The sequence below is a fragment of the Manis pentadactyla genome, chromosome 12 (genome assembly GCF_030020395.1).
Source record: "Manis pentadactyla isolate mManPen7 chromosome 12, mManPen7.hap1, whole genome shotgun sequence".
NCBI lineage: Eukaryota > Metazoa > Chordata > Mammalia > Pholidota > Manidae > Manis > Manis pentadactyla.
Genome location: NC_080030.1, coordinates 16,883,741 through 16,910,897, shown reverse-complemented (window position 1 = coordinate 16,910,897; position 27,157 = coordinate 16,883,741). Strand labels below are relative to the sequence as shown.

Below are 27,157 nucleotides of genomic sequence, written 5' to 3'. Positions count from 1 at the left end.
CCAGCTGAGTCTCTGTGTCTACACTTTCTCCCCAGCATCCTCTAGCCCAGCTACGGGGATAATAAAAACACCCTTCTGTGCAATGTTGTATCAAAAACACACTGGCCAGAAAATGAAAACCTCTCCAAAACCCTTCCCTATGACACACAAGAATTGAAGTAAATGTCAGAAACATGTATAAGCATGTCTGGACATGTATAAGCTGGCAGACTGCTGCTCAGAAGGAGAACACATTCTGCCAGTTTTTAGAGAGATTAGGAGATGAGTAGATCAAGAGCTGGCTGCGTATTAGTACAAAAGCACATAGGAACTTGTTATCAAGGAGAAGACAGTTAGGCTGGAGAGCAGGCACACATGGTTGTGATCATTTCATGCCTATCCCCTCCTGCTTCCCATAGAGGCAATTGTAGTAAAACACCTGTCTTCCTCACCAAAGCCGTAGCTACGGGACTTTAAGTTACCTGGTTGGTACCAGTTTGGAGCAATGCTTTACATGTCACTTGGACATGGAAGACGGAAGATCTGTCCTCAGGAAGGGCAGAGACACCAAGTGAGGCAGGAGGCTCCCAGTCAGGGAAGATCACCCCAGCATGGAGCACAGGTGTGCGCCTCCTGACTAGGTCAGCTCTGCTCCAGGAGGTTGTCACGGACTGACTCCTCACAGTCTCTATGCTCTGGGGGGACTGATATCCAGTGCAACTCATTAAAAACTATTTTCATGTCATTCTGATCCATTAGGCTATGCAAATCCTTAAAGACTAAGAAAATTCAAGCATAGAATTCATAGTGCCTGATTCCTGCCCTGGAAAGCCTAGTGTACACCATGCATCCTCTTCACCTGTTCTCGACCACCTCTGTGTTACATACTTTGCACACATGTACACACACTCCTTTGTTACTGGAGCTGGAGGGTATTATGCTCAGTGAAATAAGCCAGGCAGAGAAAGACAAATACCAAACGATTTCACTCATCTGTGGAGTATAAGAACAAAGAAAAACTGAAGGAGCAAAACAGCAGCAGAATCACAGAACTCAAGAATGTACTAGCAGTTACCAAAGGGACAGGGACTCGGGAGGATGGGTGGGAAGGGAGGGATAAGGTGAGGGGAAGAAAGGGGGTATTACGATTAGCATGTATAATATGGGGGGCATGGGGAGGGCTGTGCAATGCAGAGAGGACAAGTGGTGATTCTATGGCATCTTACTGCACTGATGGACAGTGACTGTGATGGGTTTTGTGGGGGGGCACTTGGTGAAGGGGGTCCCTAGTAAACATAATGTTCTTCATGTTATTGTAGATAAATGATAACAACAAAATATTAGATGAAATTAAAAAATTCAAAAACAAACAAACAAACCTCCCAGGAAGAAGTGAACTAATCTTACAGCTTGATCTGTGGTATTCTCAATGTCACTGAGAAACAAGAGTCAGTAAACTGAATTCAGAAGTAGAGAACTGGGGATTGGTGAATGTAATTGTGAAGCACTACACAAGGAAGAAAGAACAGCAGCACATTGGTAGAAAAAGAGAGCAGGGAAAAATTTATCATTGAAATAAAATCTGCCAGTCAAAAAGCTAACAACTAGCAATAAAAACAATCCTGTAATAGAAAACAAACAAAATGAATAATCAGAACATAAGGAAGCCAGCAAGGGCTGAGACAGATAAGAGATGGGGAAAAATATTAAAGAGCATATCAAAGAGCTAATGTCAGACAGACCGTATCAACATACAATTGATGACAAGGCAGACACAGGGTAGACCACGTGAGGTGGTTTTTGAACAATTCTAAATTTTAGTGGCTCAACCAATGTGGTTATTGCAGAGATTTTAATATTTGGCTGGATTCTGGATGCATTTTGATGATACAAACAACAGGGATTTCTGAAAGACTGGGTACAGGCTATAAGAGAACAAAGTGAATCAAGGGTGGTGCCCAGTGAGAGAAAACTGATCAGCACAAGAAGATTTGGATTTGCCATCAATGATAACGGGAGAAAGTGTGTGCATATAATATTTGTAGATTAATATCAAGATTTTTCTCATCAAAATGCGTATTAGGCATCTATGTGGGGATGTCAAGTGGACAGTTGAATATCCACTTCTGTAATTCAGTACAGAGGATCTCTATAGAGACTTGAATTTGAGAGTCCTTAGTGTGTTGATTTTCTATAAACCATGCAATAGCCTGGATCCTATTGCAAAGAAGTGAGGTCAGCTGCAGGAGAGGACTGAATGCTGACCCAAGGGTCTCTCCTGAGTTGAGGGCTGGGGACATGAGGAAGATGATCATAAGAGACAGACAAACAGTAGCCAGTGACATGGGAATAAATCCATAATAATATGTGATGCGTAAAAATGATAAAGGAATGTATTTTAGTAAGAAATAAACTGAATCAGTCATATTTTCCCAGATGAAATACAGATGGCCAAGAGTGCATGAAAAGATGCTCTTGCATCACTAGTCACCATGGAAATGCAAATTAAAACCAGAATGACGTATCATCTCACACCATTCAGCATGGCCACCATCCATCAGACAAGGACTAACAAGTGTTGGCAAGGATGTGGAGGAAAGGGAACCTCCTAAAGTGTTGGTCAGAATGTAAATTGCTACAGTCACTATGAAAAGCAGTATGGAGGCTTCTCAAGAAATGAGAAATAGAAATACCATACAACCCAGTAATTCTACTTCTATGAATTTACCCAAGAAAACAAAATTCCCAGTTTGAAAGGGAACACACACCTCTATGTTTACTATTACATCATTTACAATAGCCAAGATATGGAAGCAACCAAGGTGTCCATCATAGATGAATGGATAAAGAAGGCATGATACATGTATGCAATGGAATATTATTCAGCCAAAAAAAGAAAACATGCTGCCATTTGAGACAACATGGATGGATTTAGAGGGTATTATGCTAAGTGAAATAAGCCAGGTGGTAAAAGACAAACACCATATGATTTCACTTATTTGTGGAGTCTAAAATCAAAACAAACAATACCCCTTGCCAAACTGCAGTAGATTCATAGACACTGAGAAGGGACTAGTCATTACCATGGGGCAGGAGGTGAGGTGGGTGGCTAGAGATGGTGAAAGGTATAATGAGCACAAAAATTCTCAATAATAATTGTTGATAATAAAAAGTTGGTCACAGGGATGCTAGTATAGCATGGAGACTATAGCCACTGATTCTCTAACATCTTTTTTATGTTGATAGAAAGTCCCTGTATTCGTTGGGGTGAGCATGTAATGATGTGGGTACCTGTTGAACCACTGTGTTTCCTACTTGAAACCAATGTAAATGTTTATCAGCTATACTTCAATAAAATATAAATAAATAAACTGAATCGATGTTGCTGTTAAGTCATTTAAGGGAAGGTTTGAGAATTAAACAATGCAGACTTGACAAGGTAGAGAACCCTGATGACCCTTTAAGAACCCATGGGTGGGCCAAATCACTGTCACTGCGGGGAGGTAAGGGGAAAGGCCTCCTATTCCACCACCTTGGCAATATCACTCTCAGAGCAGATGCTAATATATATTCTGTAATGGACTAAGCATGAACAAATTTTTCACTCCCTTTTTAGAATTCCACTACCAATGTTTCCCAATTTCATAATAGCAGCTTCAACATGTACATCAATATTTTAAGCCTCACAGGATATAGATCAAAATTATGGGTCTTGTAGTTAATAATGTTGCAATAAATTTCAAATTATCATGAGTGGTTAACCTGTGGTGTAATGTATCATTGTGATTGTAACTGAAATAGGAAATGGGACTTCTTTGTTATCACAATAAATTTAGTTTTAGCTGAACGACTTGATACAATAATTGAGACACAGTATATTGGTACAGGGTAGCTATCAGATCTATTATTCTGAAAACAACATCGAGAGAAATATCAATGTATAGATGAACAGTATACTAATTACTGATTGGCATTATAGTGAATGGATGGACATAGTAATAAAATGCTCTTGGACATAAAAACAAATTTGGATATTCCTGTCCCACACCAAACATAAAAATTAATTTCACATAGCTTTATGCCTCAAGTTTAAAAGGTAAACATATCTGTCCCTTAGATTACAGTAAGTAGGGATTTCAACATCTAGTCCTACTGAGCACCAATGATCAGGGAAAATATGGACAAATTACACTATTTCAAAATTCAGCACAATTATGCCTCACAAACATTGTAGATAAAGCACATGAAAAGAGCAACTCCACTAAAGAATAGATTTTTAATGCATAAACTCATAAAGGATGGCTATACCAATTGAATAAGGAGCTCATGGATTAATAAGAAAATGATAGACATCTCAATGGAAACATGACAGATACAGATTTCAGTGGAAATACCATAAGACATGGATGTCACACAAGGAGATAAATAAAAGGCCAATAGTATGTGAAGATGCTTACACTCATAATAAGAGAAATGTAAATTAATTAAATGATATTTTACAGCCCTTTTTCAAACTGACTGAAAATGTTTTGGTGATGATGTAGAATAGCAGGACCGTGCAATGTGTCGGTAAATTGGTCCAACTGCTCAGGAAAACCCTTTGTAACTACAGAGGAGGAAAGATACTTCACAGAAACCAATAATTCCACTCCAACTATAAAACCATCTCTGATTTATCCCAGGAGATATAGAAGAGAATATTCAAACAGCTTTACTCATAATAGGAGAAAAATATTTGCCCAAAATTTCATCAACATCAAAAAACCTATCTTTTTTATTGTAACCCTAAGTCATATAAATAGAGAACACTGAAAATAAACAAATAGCTGCCAAACCCCACAAACCGATTAAACCTCAGAAGTGAAATGAAGAGAATAACGACCAAGAGATATTCATTCATTGAGTTGAAACTCTAACAAAGTCAAAAAGAAGCAAAACTTTGCAATACATTGTATACATGTACATGCAGAAGCAATAAAAAGCTGCATGAAGTTATAAAAATGACATTTTTGTAGGGTAAAATGTACAATACTGGCAATTAAGTATTGGCTGCATGAACCCAATTTCTGTGCGTGGTTACGTTGCTCCCACTTTCTCTTTGTTTCTTTTCCTTATCTGTCTGTATGCTATGGATACATGTGATTACATGTATTTCCATTCCTCTAGATAATCCAGCTGAAGGTCCTTCACTGTAAAGACTTTTTTCCTGGTGACTCTATGGCATCTCGCTGCACTGATGGACAGTGACTGCATTGGGGTCTGGGTGGGGACTTGATAATATGAGTAAATGTAGTAACCACATTGTTTTTTCATGTGAAACCTTCATAAGAGTGTATATCAATAATAACTTAATTAAAAAATAAATATTTTTTTAAAAAGACTTTTTTTCTAAATAAGTATCATTGATTCTATTGACACACAAGTTAATATTTATATGATATCTTGATAAGGGAAAATTCGGATGTGGCTATATATTCAGAAGACCACACCATTCTACATATGACTTCTTTTGACTCTATGGAAAGGTCTAGTATCAGCTGACCAAGGGAAGGAAAGATTTCTGTTTCCTACCATGTGTCCAAGAATGACACCTGTATCTGCTTCCCACTGATGAATCTCAAATATCTCACAATCATCTCAAACCACTGAGAGAATCTAATTATGTTGATTTTATAGTTAATGTAAATGAATGTGCTGGATGCCAAGGTTGCCTCAGAAGAGTATGTTTACCAATGACTACTCTCACTGAGTATGAGATTGGGGACTGAAAGGATCAGACAAAAGGTAGTTTCTAGAAATGACCACCGATTTGCTTTAATCCTATCCTATCCACATTGTGCAATGCTCCTTGTTTGGAGAGTAAAGTACAAAAGAAAGAAAACCCCACTAAAACTGGAACCCCTGACTGAGCATTGCTCATATGGACCCTGAGAAAAGAAACTGAGTTGAGAGAACTGAAATCATTCTCAAACACCAATTAGCTGGACAAAAAGCATGACTGTGTTTCAACCCCACATTGAAATGCACTTGGCCATTATGTCATTTAATCATTTTAGAGGCACATGGTAGTGGAAGAAACAGTCATCCGACTCACACAAAGATCCTGTCATTTTGACTCATTCAATAAAAACAAGTCTAAAGCAGTTGACACCATTGAAGACAGAGGTATCCTACTGATTATGTTCCTCAAGGCCCCCTTTATGTCCCTATTCCTCAGGCTGTAGATGAAGGGGTTCATCATTTGTGGAACCACGATGTACATCACTGAAGTCACTGCAGCCTTCCTGGAAGAGTCAGTAACTGCAGAGCTAATGTACACCCCTAAACCTGTCCCATAGAACAAGGAAACAACTGAGAGGTGAGACCCACACGTGGAAAAAACTTTAAGCTTTCCCTCCACCGAGGGTATTCTCAAAACAGAAGAGACAATTTGAGTATAAGACAAAATGATTCCAGAGACAGGAATACCTCCAAATACACCAGCCACAATATATATCAGGATGTTATTGATGAGGGTGTCAGAGCAGGCCAGCTTGATGACCTGAGCAAGTTCACAGAAGAAGTGGGGGATTTCCCTGTTTGTGCAGAAGGACAGCCTCAGCGCCATCAGACTGTGGAGCAGGGCATCCATGATGCTGAGGAGCAGAGGGAGCAGAATCAACAGCACACAGAGCCGGGGGGTCATAATGACCGTGTACCTCAGTGGATGGCAGATGGCCACATGGCGGTCATAGGCCATTACTGCAAGGAGGGAGCTTTCAAAACTAATAAAAACAAGGACAAAGAAGATCTGGGCAATGCAGCCTGTATAACTGATGTGCTGATTCTGTGCCTGGATGTTCACCAGCATCTTGGGGATGGTGGTTGTGCTTAAAGAGATGTCAGCCAGGGACAGGTGGGAGAGGAAGAAGTACATGGGGGTGTGGAGGTGGGGGTCACAGCTGACAGCCAGGATGATGAGCAGGTTCCCCAGGACGGTGACCAGGTACATGGACAGGAACAGCCCAAAGAGAAGGGGTTGCAGTTCTGGCTCCTGTGTCAATCCCAGGAGGAGGAATTCGGAAATATCTGTGTGATTTCTGGGATCCATGAAGTTAATGAACCTATAGAAAATATTGGGTGACAAGAAAATAAAACATATGGTCTGTGGACCAGCCACAGCACCTGGGTACTTGTTAGAAATGCCAATCCTCGGGTCCTGCTCCTTCTTACTGATGACACGTCCCAGGGCTGGTGCCCAGCAACATGTTTTTACATCTCTGCAGATAATGCTGACCTACACTAACGACTGAGGACTGTTACCCGAGAATCACGCTCATGCACCCCATGAACCCCAGGTAATACAAAAATCTTTTCCTCTCCTTTTATCTCTCTCTATCCTACTTCCCTCCCTCCTTCTCTACCATCTTCTTCCTTGATCAACCCAAATTTTATTGAGAATGACTGACACACTGCAGTAAGTCCCGAGATCAGAATAAAGACCACATGGGTTTATTCCCTCAGAATATTCCACAACTCCAGGCAATCAGAAAGATGAGAATGAAATTACAGAATCTGTCTCATCTTCAGGATCATCTTCTCTTAATGTGAGAGACATTATATGAGAAAAACAAAACCCAGCTGCATGGGGAAGGATGAAATGCATAGGATACTGAATAGACAGATATGAATAATGACAACTTGTGCTGGACACACAGACGTGTAAGGGAGCACCAGTGTCACACATCCAAACAGGCATGTCCTGTGCACCCGAGGTTCTCCGACTCCTCTGGAGAGAAGTGGTTGTCAGAGGACTGGTCAGTTGGTATAATATAGATTCATACACTGTGAATTTAATCCAGGCTCCTGCACTTGCCGTGTGAGCTGCGAAAACTTTTTAACTGCTGAGAAAGAAGCCCAGTGTTCTTGTTGGGATATTGGGAATTCTCATAATGATAAGAAGTGAGTAGGTTAGACCCACCAGCACACGGGACCTCAGGCAGGACCCACATTTCCAGTTGTGACACTTTTTTCTGCCATGAACCACAGCACCTGGCCTGTTCCACTCCTAAGATGGACCTGGTGTGGGGTATGGTCCCATTGAGGAAAGAAGAACAAAGAGAGGACATACCTAGGGTGATACGTGCACATTTCAGGATGTGCTGATGTGCTGAAAGTCCCTCTAAGAAATTTGGTCATGTACAGGGAAAGAAAGGAAATACCAACATATCAATTTGGCATGGACATAAAGCCATGAAAATGAATTAAATAGTAAAATAAACTTGATATGCAAATCAATGGAAACTTACAGGACCAAAAACTGATATAAATTCTATGGCATGCAAACATATTAAATACGCTTAAAAGGACATTGGTATGTTTCTATGAGGGATTATTCAAATATTAGAAAGTACAGAGAATGGTGGTGAATGACTGAGTACCCTCCTGCCAACATTAGCTATTTCACACTCCTCCCCATCCTTCCTAGAGGTATTTTTATTACAGGAAACAAGAGGTACATCTGAAGCCCCACATCAAGGTTTGTACAATTTGGGTTCCTTTCCTTCCCAGCAGGAAACGTTGTACTAGCTTGATATCCATTATCCACCTGCACTTTTTCTTATATGAGGTACTATTCCTGCAAAACCAGCTGCATCGTTCTTGCTTTTTAAAGAGGTGCACAGACACAGAGTGTTATGTTCTGTGTGTTTACAACTGGCTTTTCTGCTACACATGTTTATTGATGCTCAGCTTTCCTCATTCATTTGAACTCCCATAGAGTGTTCTGCATTGTACATCCTAACTCAAGACACCATTTCCCAGCTGATAGATGTTACGAAATTGTCATTGGAAAAATTAATATGTACATTAAATATATATATATATATCACAGTAGTAAGCATTTACTAATGTATATAATTATTACATCATTATATTGTGCATCTGAAACCAGTGTAATATTGTATATCAACTATATTTTAATTAAACAAATATATGTATAAACACCCAATACGATCGCATGCTGGGGAACACCGTCACATTGGTGCTGCCTCTGTGGAGGGAGTCAGGAATGAAGGGGAAGTAAAAAAATAGGCTGATATAGTAGAGTGTTAGTGTTTTCTAATTCAGGAAAGGGGTTAATGGTGACATTTCCAATTGATTATGCTGTCTTATAATACAAAATATTTGCTCATTTTAGAAAGAGGGACAAGTAGACAAAGGTGGCAGCCTGCTCTGTGGGTTGGGTCTGCATTTCCTCCTCCTCAGTCCTCACAGTCAGGCAGCCAACATGACACCAAAGCTCTTCTATGGGTGCATGTATGTGGCTTCGGGTGAAGCTGATCCCTATAAGGAGGGTTAGTCCTAGCAGCTTGTCTTCATGCGTGTCTCATAAATGCTGACCTCATGTCAGAGCACTGTCTAGTGGACATTATATTACCTGGTTGGCATCACTGCGGGATGATGCTTGATATGTTTCCTGGAAACTGAACAATGGAGACAGAAGTTCTGCTTCTGTGAAGGGCAGACAGGCACAGTGAAATCCCAGGTCAGCAGTGACCATGGAAGGGAGGTGGCTCAGTTGTTGCCTCCTGACTGGGCAGGGCTGTTGACTGAGGTGGTCACAGACACACTATTTGCAGTCTCTGCATCCCTGGGGACTCAACATCCAAAGCTCCTCATTATACAGACTTTCGTTATTATTCAGGTCCCAGGACAATGCAAACCCTTAAAGACCAAGACTCTAGAAGGAAGGCATTTGGGATGGCTGCTTCCCTAGGCTGTGAGGCCAGGTGTTTACCATCCTTTTCTCTCTCTGCATTGCACACACTTTGCACGTGTGCAAACATCAGCTTTCTCTATTTGGACCCAGTCTGCATGTTTTCAGTAGAAGCTGTGACATCCAATCCTGTTAGTGATATCAGGAAACCAGTTCTAAATTGTATATTTTAGATGTTAACCCCTGATCAGATAAGTCAATTACAAATATTTTCTCCCATACTGTAGAAGGCATTTTGTATTGCTGATGGTGTCCTTTGCTGAACAGAAGCTTTTTCGTTTGATGTAGTCCTGTTTGTTATTTTTAATTTTGTTTCCCTTGCCTGAGGAGGTGTGTTCAGGAAACAGTTTCTCATGTTTATATTCAAGAGATTTTTGCCTATGTTTTCTTCTAAGAGTTTTATGGTATGATGACTTACATTCAGGTCTTTGATTCACTTTGAGTTTACTTTTATGTATGGAGTTAGGCAATAATGCAGTTTCACTCTCTTACATGTAGTTTTCCAGTTTTCCCAGTACTAGTTGTTGAAGAGAGTGTCTTCTGCATTGCATATTCATGGCTTCTTCATCGAATATTAATTGGCTATATATGTTGCATTCTGTTTCCACCTCTAGTTCTGTTAGTACTTGTTTTACATATCTAGGTGCTTCTATATTGGGAACATAGATATTTATAGTGGTTATGGCCAAATAGAGGAAGCTGATGTTTGCACACGTGCAAGCTGTGTGCAGTGCAGAAAGAGAAAAGGATGGTAAACACCTGGCCTCGCAGCCTAGGGAAGCAGCCATCCCAAATGCCTGGTGGACATTATATCATTATACAATGTCCTTCTTTGTCTCTTGTGACTTCCTTTGTTTTGAAATCTATGCCTGATACAAGTACTGCTACTCCTGCTTTTTCCTCCTGTTAGTCGCATGAAATATCTTTTTCCATCCCTTCACTTTTAGTCTGTGTAAGTCTTTGGGTCTGAAGTGAGTCTCTTGTAGGCAGCATATATATGGGACTTGTTTTTTTTTTATCAATTCAGTGACTCTGTGTCTTTTGATTGGTGCATTCAGACCATTTTCATTTAGGGTGATTATCAATAGGTATGTACTTACTGCCATTGCAGGCTTTGGATTCATGGTTACCAAAGGGTCAAAGCTTCCTTACTGTCTTACAGGCCATCTTAAATTGCTAAGTACTCTATTCTTTTTAAAAAGGTACTTTTCCCCCTCCCATTCCTCCTCCCCCTCACATTATATATATGGTATCATATTCTTCACTCTGTGTATCCCTTGACTAACTTTGTGAGTAGTTGATCTAATTTTGTATTTTTTAGGAATTAATTGGTCTACTACCTTTACTGTGGGTTCATGTTCTCTGGTGGCAGCTATTTATCCTTATAGCACTTCCACTTAGAGCAGTCCCTGTAAGATACCCTATAGAGATGGTTTGTTGGTGGTGAATTCCCTCCACTTTTGCTTATCTGGAAATTCTTTAATCCCTCCAAATTTAAATGATAATTTTGCTGGATAAAGTATTCTTGTTTTGCGTCCCTTCTGTTTCCTTTCATTAAGTATATCCTGCCACTCCCTTCTGGCCTGTAAGGTTTCTGCTGAGAAGTCTGCTGATAGCCTGATGGGGTTTCCTTTATAAGTGATCTTTTTCCTCTCTCTGTCTTCTCTCAGTGTGGAAGTTCCTCAAAAAAGTCAAAATAGAAATACCATTTGACCCAGGAATTGCACTCCTAGGAATTTAGCCTAAGAATGCAGCAGTCCAGTTTGAAAAAGACATATGTACCCCTTTGTTTATCACAGCACTATTTACAATAGCCAAGAAATGGAAGCAACCTAAGTGTCCATATGTAGACGAATGGATAAAGAAGATGTGGTACATATACACAACGCAATATTTTTTCAGCCAAAAGAAGTAAAAAAATCCTACCATTTGCAACAACATGGATGGAGTTGGAAGGTATTATGCTCAGTGAAATAAGCCAGGTGGAGAAAGCCAAGTATCAAATGATTTAACTCATCTGTGGAGTATAAGAACAAAGAAAAAGCTGAAGGAACAAAATAGCAGACTCACAGAACTGAAGAAAGGACTAATAGTTACAATAGGGAAAGGAATTGGAGAGGAAGGGAGGGATAAGGAGGGAAAGAGGCATTATGATTAGCACACAAAATGAAGGGGGGCACAGGGAGAGCTGTACAACACAGAGAAGACAAATAGTGACTCTATAGCATCTTACTGCACTGATGGACAGTGACTGAATGGGGTATGTAGTGGGTACTTGATAATGGGGGTAATCTAGTAACCACAGTGTTGCTCATGTAATTGTAGATTAATGATACCAAAAAAAGTGAAAAAAAAGATGCCAACAAATTGGACAACCTAGAAGAAAAGGACAGTTTTCTAGAAAAATACAGTCTTCCAAGGTTAATCCAGGAAAAAACAGAAAATCTGAACAGACAAATTACCAGCAATGATGTTCAATTGGTAATCAAAACACTACCTAAGAATAAAACTCCCACAGAAGATGGCTTCACTGATGAATTTTATCAAACATTTAAGGAAGAGTCCTCCTACTTAAAGTGCCCCAAAAAGTAGAAGAGGGAACACTTCCAAACTCTTTCTGTGAGGCCAGCATCACTCTCATATGAAAACCAGACAAAGACACCACAATAAAAGAAAATTACAAGCAAATATCTGTAATGAACACAGATGCAAAAATACTCATCAAAATATTAGCAAACCAAATCCAAAAAACACATCAAAAAGATCATCTATCATAACCAAGTGGGATTTATTCCAGGGATACAAGTATGGTACAATATTTGTAAATCAATCAAAATCATACACCACATCAACAAACAGAAGGACAAAAATCACATGATCACCTCAATAAATGCTGAAAAAGCATTGGAGAAATTTCAACATCCGTTCATGATAAAAACTGTCAACAAAATGGGTATAGAGGTAAGTACCTCAGCATGGTAAAGGCCATATATTACAAACCCACAGCCAACATCATATGTAACAGTGAGAAGCTGAAAGCTTTTCCTGTAAGATTGGGGAACAAGACAAGGATGCCCACGCTCAATAGTTTTATTCAATACAATAATGAAGGTTCTAGCATGCAATCAGACAACACCAGAAATAGAAGGCATCCAAATTGGCAAGGAAGAAGTTCAACTGACACTGTTTGCAAAGGACATGTTATTTATTATATATAGAAGCCTTAAAGACTCCACCAAAGAACTATCAGAACTAGTGACTTAATTCAGCAAAGTTGCAGGATACAAAATTAATACACAGAAATCTGTTGCTTTCCTATATACTAATGATGAACTAGCAGAAAGAGAAATCAGGTAAACAACTCCATTTACACTTGCATCAAAAAGAATACAATACCTAGTTATAAACCTAACAAAGGAAGTGAAAGACCTATACTCTGAAAACTACAAGACGCTAGTGAGAAAAATTAGATACCAGTAAATGGAAACACATCCCGTGCTCATATATAGGAAGAAGTAATATTGTCATAATGGCCATCCTGCCTACAGCAATCTACAGATTCAATGCAATCCCTATCAAAATACCAACAGCATTTGTCAACGAACCAGAGCAAATGGTTCTAAAATTCATATGGAAGTACAAAGGACCCCGAATAGGCAAAGCAATCCTGAGAAGGAAGCATAAAGCTGGGGGGATTACACTCCCCACCTTCAAGCTCTGCTACAAAACCACAGTAATCAAGATAATTTAGTACTGGCACAAGAACAGAGCCACAGATCAATGTAACGAATAGAGGGACCCGATATAAACCCACACATATATGCTCAAATAATATTCAATAAAGGATCCATGAATATAAAATGGGGAAAAGACAGCCTCTTCAAATAACTGGTGCTGGGAAAACGGGACAACTACATGTACGAGAATGAACTGGATCACTGTATAAACCCATACACAAAAAATAAACTAGAAATGGATCAAAGACCCAAATATATGTCTTGGTACCATAAAACTCTTAGAGGAAAACCTAGGCAAAAATTATATTCTCTTGAATATCAGCATGTGCAAGATTTTCCTGAACACATCTCAGGCAAGTGATAGAAAATCAAAATTGAACAAGTGGGACTACATCAAACTGAAAAGCTTCTGTACAGCAAAGGACACCATCAGAAGAACAAAACGGCACCTTACATTATGGGAGAATGTATTCACAAGTAATTCATCCAATAAGGGATTAGCGTCCAAAATACATAAAGAATTCACATGCCTCAACACCCAAAAAACAAATAACCTGATTAAAAAATGGGCAGAGGTTCTGAACTGCCACTTCTCCAAAGAAGAAATTTGAATGGTCAACCAGCCCACTAAAAGATGCTCCATATCGTTAATCATCAGGGAAATGCAAACTAATACCACCTCACATCAGTTAGGATGACCAACATTCAAAAGATGAGTAAAAACAAATACTGGTGAGGATGCAGAGAAAGAGAAAGGGGAACCCTCCTACACTGCTGGTGGAATCTAAATTGATACAACCATTGTGAAAAGCAGTATGGAGCCTCCTCAAAAAACTAAAAACAGAAATTCCATTTGACCCAGGAATTTCAGTCCTAGGAATTGACCAGAAGAAAACAAGATCCCTTAAGATATGGAATCAACCTAAGTATCCATCAATAGATGACTGGATAATGAATATGTGGTACATAGACAAGATGTAATATCGTTGAGCATATAAAGAAAAGAAATCATGCCATTTGCAGCAACATGGTTGGAGCTGCAGGGTATTATATTTAGTGAAATTAGCCAGGCAAAGAAAGATAAATACCAAATGATTTCACTCATTTGTAGAGTGTGAAAACAAAAGAAAAACTGAAGGAACAGAATAGCAGTAGACTCACAGACACTGAGAAGTAATTAGTGGTTACCAGTGGGAAAGTGTTGGGCAGGGTGATTGGGGATGGAGAAGTGGATTAAGGGACACTATAATTCACAGGCACAATATAAGTAGGTCACGGGGAGGGCAGTACAGCATGGAAAATACAATTAATAACTCTATAACATCTTACTATGCTGATAGTGACCGTATAGAGGGGATGAGGACTTGATAATATGGGTGAATGTTAAAACCCCTGTGTTGTTTGTATGAAACCATCATAAGGTTGTATATCAATGGTATTCTAATAAAAATTTTTTTAAAAAGGAGAACAGTTTGTAATGATGAATAAAATGGAGTAACATGTTCAATTAGGAATTAAGGTTGAGATCTCTTCCATTCCACTGACAGTATGGATTAACCAGCATACAAGTGCTTGCCTGTGAAATCATAATTTCACATTACTATATTAAATTGAAGTGTTAAAATTTTAACTCATAGTCTCATACAGTGAAAAAGATGTACCCTGAATCTATTGAGATGAAATGGGAAAAGTGTTGGAAATCTTAAATATGTCTGTATTGATGACAGTAAGAAATGTTTAAAAATTATAGATCAGAATCTGCAGTATGAAATAGAATGAAGATTAAGATACAAGAATATTCAGGGGATCTTGAATGAAACACCAGAGTGTTTGCATTTTACTTTTATTTAGCAGTACTTACAAATGTATTTTTTACAGAAAATATTAGCTATGTTTTCGCACTGAAAATTAGAATCATTTTCCTGATATCGCTAATTGGATTAGATGCCATAGCTTCTACCAAAACTATGCAGACTGGGTCCAATTAGAGAAATCTGGTGTGTTCACAACTTGCATGAAATGGGGAGACAGAAATGGATGGTAAACACCTACCTGAACTTGCAGGGTAGGGAATAAGCCATCGTGAATGCCTCCTTTCTAGAGTCTTGGTCTTCAAGTGTTTGCACTCTCCTGGGACCTATTGAATAATAGTGAAAGTCTGTTTAATGAGGAGCTTCGGATATTGGGCCCCTGGGATGCAGAGACTGCAAATAGTGTGTCTGTGACCACCTCCCCCAACAGCCCTTCCCAGTCAGGAAGCAACAGCTGAGCCACCTCCCTGACTACGCATGTTTCAGGTTTCCTTCCCATGGAAGTGACAAGACCCAGAAATGAAATCCCTCCTTTTCAGTGTTTCCTGTCGATGTACCAGGTCAACACAATGGGAAACCTGTTCATTTCCTGGATGTCTTCTCTGACTCCCAATTCCACAACCCCATTTACTCTTCTTCTCCAATCTGTCCCTGGCTAACATCTGTTTAAGCATGAACATGATCCCCCAAATGCTGGTGAACATCCAAGCTCAGAATTAGCACATCAGTTACATAGGGTGCATTGCCCAAGTCTGTTTTGTCATGTATTTATTTGTTTTGAAAGCTGTCTTCTTGCGATAATGGCCCAACCACTATGTCCACCACTATGTGGACATCTGCCATCCACTGAGGTAAATGCTCATCATAAACCCCAAACCTGTGTTCTGCTCATTCTGGTCTTTCTGCTCCTTAGCACTAGTCCCCACGGTCTGGTGGTGCTAGAGCTCTCCTTCCACAAGGCCTGGAAAATCCTCTACTTCTGTGAACTAGATCAGGTCATTAAGCTGGCCTGTTTTGATACCATCATCTATACCATTCTGATTTTTTTGTGTGTGTGGTTGGCATATTTGGAGTTGTTCCTCTTTGTGGGGTGATTTTCTCTTATACTCAAATTGTCTCTTGTGTTCTGTGAATACCAACAGCAGGGGCAGGGGGAGGAATACGAAGCCTTTACCACCTGTGGGTCTCCCTTCTCACTTGCTTCCTTGTTCCATTGGACAGGATAAGGGGTTCTGCTCTTACTGCCTTTTACAGAAGGCCTGCTGTGGCTTCAATGATGTACATGGTGGTTGGTTCCTCAAATGCTGAACCCTTCATCTACAGCCTAAAGAACAGGGACATGAAGGGGCCTATAGGAAACTCATCAGGAGGATAACTTCACTTTAGTGATGTCACCGTTTTGGATCAGGTTTCTCGAATGAGTGAAAGGTACAGTTGTTGTACAGAATTTCTAATTCTTCAATTACCAAGGTCTTCTAAAATGAGTAGACAGTGTACGGGCTATGTGTATTTCATTTGACAAATGACTTCAAGTGTCTGAGCTCCAGTTTTTAGGCTTCATCCATAGAAGTAGAACTTGATTCCTGGGGTGCTGTTATAGGGATTTTGGAGGACAACATTTTTAGAATAAAGTGGAGATGGTGGAGATGGCTAGGAGAGGCTGTAAGGAAGACTGTAGTCATGGGTAAAGACTTGCCTACACTTCATTCCAAGACTGATATCATGTGAATGTTTCTCCAGACTTAGGCCTGAGAGGCAAGGAAGCCTATTTCGTACCCAGACCTGGTAATTACTGAGAGTTGTCTCTATTAAACTCTGCCTTTTTGGAGCAGTATCAGAATCCAGCATATACAGATTCATCATTATAATATTGATAAAGTTATATTATCTCAGTGTATTGAGACAAATATGAGATTGGTGAACTTCAAGTTGAAGATGTCTTTGGTTCTAGTAAGCAAAAGAAAATCTGTCTCTAATATTCTCATGCAAGGAAGATAATTATCATTTTATGGACTTCAGAGGTATAGAATATGTGAATGTAAGAGAATACAGACTCATTCATTTCTCCATGAGGCGGCTTAATTCTGGGACTACCTGGTGGCAGCAGGTGCAGGTGTCATATTTGGTCATGATGCCCAGAGAACATAAAAATGTTTGTCTTCCTCTAGGTCATTTGATAATTGGCTTTTCCATCATGTTACATGGCACTTATTGTCCATAATGTCTCAGTCTGTAACTGAGAATAAGGTCATACACCCCTACTTAATCTAATTACTGGTGTGTGGAAAACAGTATGAAAGCCTTCAAATGACTAATAGGGTACATTACTGTGGGGCAACTCTAATACCCATTATATGCACTTAACACAATACTTGACTCAAAGGCACTCAGTAGCATTAACATGCATCATAGGTTTTCATATCTTGTCTATATGCAAGTCTTACTGTATTTTTGCTATCATATATTTTTACTACCTGCTTCTGTATTTACATTTGTTTACCTTTATTGTGGTTTTTCTCATCTGAGTAATATATGCAAATCTCTATTGAGTATGCAGGGTAATCGTTTTTAATCTTTCCTTCTGGCAATTTACTTGCTTTGGTTCATTCCAATTAATTTATTGAGAAGAATGTTTTTGACTTTTTACTGATCTTTTAAGTTAACTCTTCTTGCTGTGCATCTTACTCCTCTATGTGAGATCCACACAGAGAAATGATTGAGTGAAATTAATGGAATGACTGCAATCTTCAAGTGCTGGCTGTATAACTAGGTCTCTTTATCAAAACTTTATGAAGAACACAGTGTTTTTTGTGCAGAGGAAGTTGAATGTAAATTATAACTGGAGAAAAGAAACTGATAGGTTTAGAGACCATCATTTTCCCACAAGAACAAATACACAGGACCATCAGAAAGAAGCAGCTTTCTGGATATGCGTTAAGAAGAGAAAGATGGGGATCTCCTTGGAAGAATCAAGGAATAGCCTTCGTGAATGTGGACCAGAGGTACTGTTTCAGCACCAGTATTGATGAACAGCTCCCTCGATGTTGCCCTTGTCTTTTATAGCCCTTCCTCAACTGGAATTCATGGAACACCTGCAGGAATGGATCACCTGGGGCCCTTGTTCATGCCACAGATTTCCATATCTCACCTGAGAACGACTGACTACTGGGGAGACATCCAAAGGATGAGTTTTTAAATAAGCACATTATGAGTTTCTGATGCACTCTGAAGTCTGAGAAACATGACTTGAATATTAAAAGAACATGGGAGGATGTGTTTGTATTTTGGAAGATGAAAGGTCTTACCTCAATATTACTGGTTAAAATATCATATATGAAGTGATATTTAAAATGGATCTCTAGTTCTTAAAGACTAGCAATATGATGAAAAGACATACACCCATTTCCAAGTTAAGAATTAAAGTATGACCATACCTGAAGAGTTTCCATATCACAACACCTTTTCTGACCCAGTGGTAACCACTCTCCTGAATTCTACATTGGCCATTATTTTATGTTGTTCTAGGTTGAATTCTATGAAATTAGCAGTATTTGATGATGTTTTCTCTAAGCACTGGCACATTCACAGGATTCAATGACATGTCTTATATATATCTCTAAACTCCTGTATATATCCCTATGCCAGTTATTAGTTATATTTTAAAAAATAAACTTCCTTCTTTTTGAGCTTATTAAGAGTTTAATAGAAAGGTTTGAAATCTGTGTCTTGTTTGATTTTGCATCATTTTGCCATTGTGTTTCAATCCTGTTGTTCAAGGTAGCACTAAGTTTTTCATTATCTATGCCATATAAGTTTACATAGTGTAGGCTTCTGTCACAAAATAGTTGTCCTTCTGAAGTGGATTCAATGCTTGGTTGTATTCTGCTATTATGAAGATTTATGTTTGGGTAAACTCATACAGGTATCTTGGTAGAAATGAGAGAAACTTTTATATTAAGAGTGTATGTACTTAGTACATGGGAGAACTTCTCCTTTTCATAGTTCTAAATAGTTTCCCTAAGAGGTTGAACTAGGTTTCATTCTACAAGACTTTTCTTGAGATCTACTCCATCTCTAACATGTTTTCATTTTCTCTAACAACCTAGTGGGTATAATATATTTTCCAGTGAACTTAGATTTCTCTTATTATGAGATAAAATGTTATCAAATACCATGGGCCTTTTATTTTCTTCTTTGAAATATCTGTTTATAGTATTTCTATTACCCTAGATATTTTTTCTTATTAATTTGTAAAAGCTCTTTGTTTAATTGAGATAGTATGTTTTTGTTAGCTATACGCATTGAAAATTTCAATATGTTGTGTTTTGTATTGTAAATCATTTGTAATGTTTTTGGTGAACCTAAATGCTTAGTTGTAATAGAGTTCACTTTCCTAATATTTTCTTTGATGGTTTATTCTTGGTAGGTCTTGTTCCTATACCTATACTTAGCTCAAAATAAAAGATTTCTCATTTGGACTTTTTTTATTTGAGGCATGAATCCACTTGGAGTTTCATTTTGACTTTGATGTCAGATAAGATACTAAAGTTATTTGATGTTCCTGTACCTTTTAATTAGTTCATCCATTTAACTCTTCAGCAATAGATAACCTATCCATTCATATCTTGGATTTTCTCTGGGCTCTCTCTTCCAATCAATAAGTCTCTCATACCTCTCCTTGTATTAATGATTGTATTACAACAGTCAGCTACAGGAAACTGTTAAAACAGGCCTCAAATCTTACAGTTATGTTCTCAAAGTCATGCTGTATCACAGGTTGATGTATCGTCTGATAATTTGTAGTTTACTGCAACAATATTATTGACAACTAAGAACAATAATTCCACCCCATGGTCCATCATGTGAAAAAATGTGGAAGCCATTAACATTGATATGGGAAAAGTGGTAGTGAAATTTTGTAAAGAGAACCAATGCCTGTTACATCTGAGTGCTTAGAATATAGTAGCAACTTCTAAATATAATGTGGACAGGCAGAATCAATAGTCAATGAGCCATGGATAAAATTAGCCCCAAGCATTTGAATTTTTAAGGTACATTTCCTATATTATCACATATATTTATCCAGGTAATACATATCTACCCATATAAGAAAACTATTTTTGAGCTTAAATATAGTACCAGTTTTCATGATGTTATTATTTGAGCAGGAGTTTTGCGCTTAAATATACTATAGAAAAAAAGACTAGAATCCAATAACCAAAGAAAGATGTACCTGGCTGAGCAGGTGACTTCAAAAGTACATGATCCAAGCAATGTGGATGAATGAGACAGCATTCATTTGCCCTCTCAGAATAAGAGAATCACACAAAGCGAAGTTCTTCATCTCTGAGCTTTGCTCCTAAAGGATTTGTGTTGCCCTTTGATCACAGGAGAGAAGGTTTGACTAATTAAGCGCTTTGGATATTGAAGTCCCAAGGGACACAGAAACTTCAAACATTCTTCCCGTGACCACCCACCCACTCAACAGCTGTGGTCAGGTCATATGCAGCACACCTGAGCCTGGTCCCAGCAACCAACGCTTCTGCAGAAAAACCCAAATGCTTCACTATCTTGCAGTGCACTCCCTCATTACAGAGCTTTCCACTTTTCTCCTTCATAGCCATGAAAGAACTAAATGCTTTCCCTTGTTGGCACTCAGGTAATCTGAAATCCCCCTACTTCATGCTCTGCAACAGGGTGGTGTTTGTTCACCAGTGCCTTTGGCGGGAACTGTGAGACGATACATACAGGTGATGAGCAGAGTAGGTCACCTGCAAGATGCCTACCCAATGGTACACCACCTTTTCAACTTACTGGCTTGACCCTTTGCAACAGTCCCTGAGCAGCTCTCATTCAAAAATCACCAATTGTGATCCTAAGGCCCTTGGATTGTTTCCATTCTCAAGAGCAAACTATTCTTGTTCGATTTTTGAACAATGTGCTAGAATTCTCTAACATTTTCTTTAATTTCTTTGGCAAGGAGCAGAGGTGTGTAGCTATCCTCTCCTTTCTTTTCCACTCCTGGCTTGGATACCCCTTGCTAGAAGAGATCTTTGGTTTTCACATGGCATCCTGGTTATGCGTACTCTGGGACGGAGGAGGTAAAGAATGGGGCAGACCCCAAACTATACCCTAGTACAATTCTTTCTTTTTACGACTCTGTGAAATATTTAAAAAGGCAAAACAGTATAAAAAAAAGAAAACAAATAAGCCTGTATTCTGCTTCCTGACTTAGTAAGACTTGACATTTCGCCATCAGAGTTCTTTCTTGAAGTAATAAAACAACATAAATATATATAGCGTATATTTTATGGTCCTCTCTGTTTCCAGAGGCAACCACAGTTTTGAGTTTAATTGTTCTCTATGTGTTATTTACAATTGTTTTATACATTATGTGTGTGCTCACAAGTGTGTGTACAAGGCAATAATGAAAATGCCTCTCAGCGTGAGAAGAGAGAGTATATGTCATGTAATAGGACACTGGAGGGTAGTTAAAACTAATGAAACAGAGAAAAATGTGCCAGGACATTAATTGTATAATTTTTTAAAACCAAATGAATGTACAGTACGTCCCGTTTAAAATACAAAAAATATATGATTTATGGACACTGATTCAGTGTGTGAAAAACACAGGAATAATGCCTCCATGTACAGGTTGTTGTCCCCATGGGAAAAGGGATTTAGGATATGGAAAAATAAATATGTGTTATTTTATTTCTTAGAAAACTTCTGCTGAAAATATGGCAAGGTAGTTCATTTAATGGTCCTTAGTGGTCAGTCCCCAGGGCTTTGTCTTCTCTGTACCTTTTGTATGCTTGAAGTATGTTTGTTAGGTAAGTAAAGCTTTCATATATGTGTTATTTTAAAACTTATTTGAAGTGAAACATGATGTAGAGGTCTTGTTAGGAAACTACCTGCTCTTTGGAGCTTTTATTATTTGTGTCAATACATCTAGGTCTCTTAGTCCTTTGAGTTCCTTATACATGTTATTATATGTCCATAGGAAATAAACATTAATCATTGCTTTTCATTCAGATTGCTCTCTCCCCCTGTTTCTCTGTATGAGTAAGATTTCCACTGGAAGACTCATTTCAGCCCATCCATGCTTCCCTAAAATTTATGGATCTACAGTCAATATGTTCTCTGTTTTTCTCTCTTTCTACACCTTGTCCCACCTAACAATTCCCCACTATAATGAGCCATGGCAATTGGTGCACCGTGTCCAAGACGGAAACAGATCGCAACAGAAAATAGTAAGAGTGTCTCAGACATCAAACACTCTGGTTGGTGATTTTGTCTACTCATTACTCATCCTTGGACGGTTCCATATGGTTTTAAAATGTTTCCCACTATCCAAAAGAGATTGAGACTTCTTGCAGAGTTAAAAAAATTTCCTTTTTTGCAAAGCAAGTTGTGTAGACAGAAATAAATGTCAGTATTTCTGAGCTGAAATCTTGATGAATGTTTTTATGATTGCTTGTTTTCATATTTCCTCTCTGGTGAAATAAAGCTTACATAGGGACATTCAGTTGTAGACATTATATCCAAATCTGCTGGGCACATTAGTGACACCTTTGCGGGCTTTTTCTAAAATGTAGGCTAAGAAGAATATTTGGAAGGTCCATTGATGCACCTAAGATATTGCCACTTACCTCTGGCCTCTTTTAGGTGATGAATGATTGTATTCTTAGTAACTCACCGTAACACAGGCAAAAGGAGTACCTTTGCTTTTTCCTGATTATGTATACTAAGTATCCCTTTGGGAATAAGTTGCTAAAGCTGTCTGACCCATAATTTAATGGGGTCTAACAAACCCAGAACAAAGACCTGAACTTCTGTGACTGATTTTCAAAATTTCTTTCCCTAGCATTGTCTGCTGATTATACATCACAGACAGAAGTGCCAAAAAAAAAAAAAAAACCAAACAAACCAGAGAATCAAACTGCTGGTTACCAAGGACTCAATTATTTCCATAGTCTACCATAAAAGCAGGGAAACGAAAGAAGGGTCACATTTCAGCTTGCCACCATAGAAAGGAAAAAAGGAAAATATACTTAGAATCAATTACCTATTAATGGAGGTCATTGCGATTCTCCTTAGTTTAAAATTTTAATTTTTATGTTGAGTTTTTCTATTGCTTTGCATTTAAAAATGTGATTAGCAGTTAAATGAAAACAATGTGCATGTGTTTATTTAATACCCTGGAGTGTGTGTGTGTGTGTGTGTGTGTGTGTGTCTTTCTGATGAAGTAACTAACTCCTAAAAGTAAGGAGTCTCATTTTCTTGTTCAATTATCATGATCATCTTAAATAACAAGCACTTCACACTTACTAGGCTCAAGCACACATTTGTATTGATTAAATTTTTAAGTTCCACAATCAGGGCACTTGAAATATATAGATATACATTTTCAATTCCCTTTTTCCCTCCTAAAGCTAATTCCTTTTCTTACTATTACAGTAACACTCCTTTCAAACAGCCTGCACACTTGTGTCAGTAGATTTGATTTTTCTTATCTTAGGATTCTCCTTTGAACAAGTTGTTGGATTAAAATTTTTTTGTCATTCTTTTCCAGACACTATGAATTTCCTCTTTACTTCAATTCTTCAGTTTGGGGGAAAAATAAAGATGTGCTATGTGTCACTTTATAAGAATGTTCTAATATTCTAACACTTGGAGAAAAGTTAATCTCACTGACATAGCAACATAACAGCTTCAAGTTTCCAGTACCATACATACCTAAAATTGATCTCAGGTCTAAAGTGTGGATGGTGTTTGCATGCTGTCAGCTGCCACATACTACCTGTGTGGTCAGAGATTAGAAGAACCTCAAATTCAGGGAAAGCACTTGCACCTTTATTCAGGTAGAAAATTTCAAAAGGCAAGTGATGAAATCTGATCAGCCTTCAGGATACAAAAATCTGCACAATGCAGAGTTTACAGGACATAGTATCATGAGTTCAGCTCCAGAATCTGGAAGCCTAAGTTCCAATCCACGGACCACTTCTTGATGGAACGTCAACTTTTTGTATCTGCTTCACCTTTCTCTTTATAAGAGGCCATGGGCCATCAGGAAGATGTACAAACACCTACTCATGGGTCAGTAGAGACAATAAATTAGTAGCAGAAAAGAGCTGACCATGCCTAGCAAGACATACTGCATTGACAATAGTAAGAGCAGTTTGTAATACTTATTATATTTATTTTTATGACATCTGATAACAGTTATTAATTAAAACAATTTAGCAAGGGTTTTATGATAAGAATCCTGTGACACGATACTGAAATGGACAGGAGGAATTAAGTGGACATATTTTAATGACCCATTCAAAATGAAGAGACTTTACTGAGTCATGGACTTGAATGCCCACATAAATCACTCTAGAGAGCATAGATGAGTCAAGTCACCATTTTCCTCCTTAACTGTACTGGGTCTGCTCCAATCTGTCAATGACCCTCTATGGTCTAGGTTTGTGGTCCTCGCAGTAAAACCCAGACGACTGACAGCAACATCTGGGATTTTGCTAGAAAGGCAAATTTCCAGCTCCTTGCCCTATCTTCTCAATCTCATATTCTGAATGTGGAGTCAGAAATATGGGTTTTAACAAGGCCTCCAGTGGATTTGTAAGCAAAGCACAGCTTGAAAATCTCTGCTCTAACACACAGTTTAATATTGCGTGGTTTTGAGTTTCTGGCTTACTAACTAGAACCTTTGGTGATTTCTCAAGGTTCCTATCTTATCCTATTTGTTGTTTCCTATCGTATCCTGTAAGTTGGCACAATGTGGGAAAGGAGTGAATTATGTTTGGTTAATTGGGTAATATAGGTGAGAGGGCAATAGAGACAAAAGAGGTTGAGAAGGGACAGAGACTGAGCAAAAGGCATAAAGCAAAGGAAAAGATTAGTAATATTTTCTTCATCTCACAATACAGAGGCCTGAATGTTCTAAAATAAGGGATCCTTGTACATCTGTTACGTGCCCTATCACCTGTACTTTTCCCATTAGACTCATCCACATGGAATCAGAAAACAAGACTGGTGTAGCAGAATTCCTCCTCCTGGGCCTCTCAGGAGACGCGGAACTGCAGCCAGTCCTCTTCGGACTTTTCCTGTCTGTGTATCTGGTCACCATCCTGGGGAACCTGCTCATCATCCTGGCCGTCAGCTCTGACCCCCACCTGCACACCCCCATGTACTTCTTCCTTTCCAGCCTGTCCTTGGCTGACATTGGTTTCAGCTCCACCACGGTCCCCAAGATGCTGTTGAACGTCCAGACACAGAGCAAATCCATCAGCTACAGCGGCTGCCTCACCCAGGTTGGTTTTGTCCTGTTTTCTGCAGGCGTGGAAAACTTTCTCCTTGCAGCAATGGCCTATGACCGCTATGTGGCCATCTGCTATCCTCTGAGATATGCCGTCATCATGAGGCCCTGCTTCTGTAGCCGGCTGGTCCTACTCTCCCTGACCATCAGTGTAGGGGATGCCCTCCTGCACAGTCTGATGGTTCTGCGGCTGTCCTTCTGCAGGGACCTGGAAATCCACCACTTCTTCTGTGATTTTGCGCAGGTCATTAAGATGGCCTGCTCTGATACTCTCATCAATACCATCTTGATGTAAGTAGTCAACAGCCTATTGGGGGGTGTTCCCCTGCTTGGGATTATCTTCTCTTACATTCAGATTGTTTCCTCTGTTCTGAGAATACCATCAGCTGGGGGAAAATATAAAGCCTTTTCCACCTGTGGGTGTCACCTCTCAGTTGTTGCCTTGTTCTATGGGACAGGTTTTGGGGTGTACATTAGCTCTGCATTGACTCACTCTTCCACAGACTTTGCAATAGCCTCCATGATGTACACTGTGGTCCCACCAACGCTGAACCCCTTCATCTACAGTCTGAGCAACAGGGACATGAAGGGAGCCTTGAGGAAACTCCTGTGAGGAACATCTCCTTTTGGTTATCATGTCATCTCTTTTGGGTTTGTGCTTCTAAAATGAGTCAAAGTATAGGAATTCTGTGATACTGGGTGATGCTAAATGGCTGACTCTTTATGAAGTTTTTAAGCTACAATGATTAAGTGTCATGACTCAGAATAATTCAACATAGGTTTGAAAACTGAGAGTGGTTATCTCTAACTTTGGGGTTTGGGGAAATTCATGTGAATTCTCTGAGCTTAATTTATTGGACAGGTTCGATCAATGCAGACCTGCAGTAATGGATTGTTTCAAGTTATCTTAGTGGGGATATTCTCAGAAGAATTTTAGTGACTGAAAAAGTGTAAGGTAAGTGTCGGAACCAAACAAGGGTGTCCTTGAAGCTAGAGGACTGGCTTCCGCCTAGATCTCAGATCTCTTAGCACTAAAGAAATTGTATCTGTGTGAGAGGGAGGGATGTGTTCATTTGCTTGGTGTCTTGCCAATGGGTTTCAGCCCTGGGCAAGTTTGCTATGGATTCAATTTGACCAAAGAAAATGACAGTAAAACGTTCTTGGGGTGAAAGGGTTATTCCCAACTTTATTCCCAGGTAGCAGGTCAGTCACTAGAATCCCATTCACTCAGAGCGAGTCTGCACACAGCAAGCTGGTATCTGCCTCTGGACCCCTCTGCCTACATAGCCGTCCTCTGGGCTCTCTGCCTGCACAGCAGTCCCTCACACCCTCTGTCCTCGGCGCTGCCACCTCTCCAGATTCTGCTCTGCTCTCCTGCAGCCTTGCAGCCCTGTCACCGTGTAATGCCCAGAGCACTGAGCACAGCTCTTTATATAGAGTCAAATTGCCCACAGGTGTACATTGAGCTAGTCAACCAGGGCCAGGTGAGAATCCTGGTCGCTTGAACTCTAATTTTATCCACACGTGGCTAAAGCAATAATTTCATTTTGTG

The 27,157-nt window shown here is 39.2% G+C and overlaps 1 protein-coding gene and 1 pseudogene across 1 annotated transcript; one reads left to right on the top strand and one right to left on the bottom strand.

Moving 5' to 3' along the window:
- Nucleotides 1-4,191: 4,191 nt before the first annotated feature.
- Nucleotides 4,192-7,069, bottom strand: LOC118929197 (olfactory receptor 7G2-like). The gene is made up of 2 exons (XM_036919113.2): nucleotides 6,162-7,069; nucleotides 4,192-4,249 (listed from the first exon to the last, which is right to left on the bottom strand). The coding sequence occupies exons 1-2, from the start codon at nucleotides 7,067-7,069 to the stop codon at nucleotides 4,192-4,194; spliced, it is 966 nt and encodes a 321-aa protein (XP_036775008.2).
- Nucleotides 7,070-25,297: 18,228 nt separating this feature from the next.
- Nucleotides 25,298-26,218, top strand: LOC118929207 (olfactory receptor 7G3-like; annotated as a pseudogene).
- The last annotated feature ends 939 nt before the right edge of the window (nucleotides 26,219-27,157 follow it).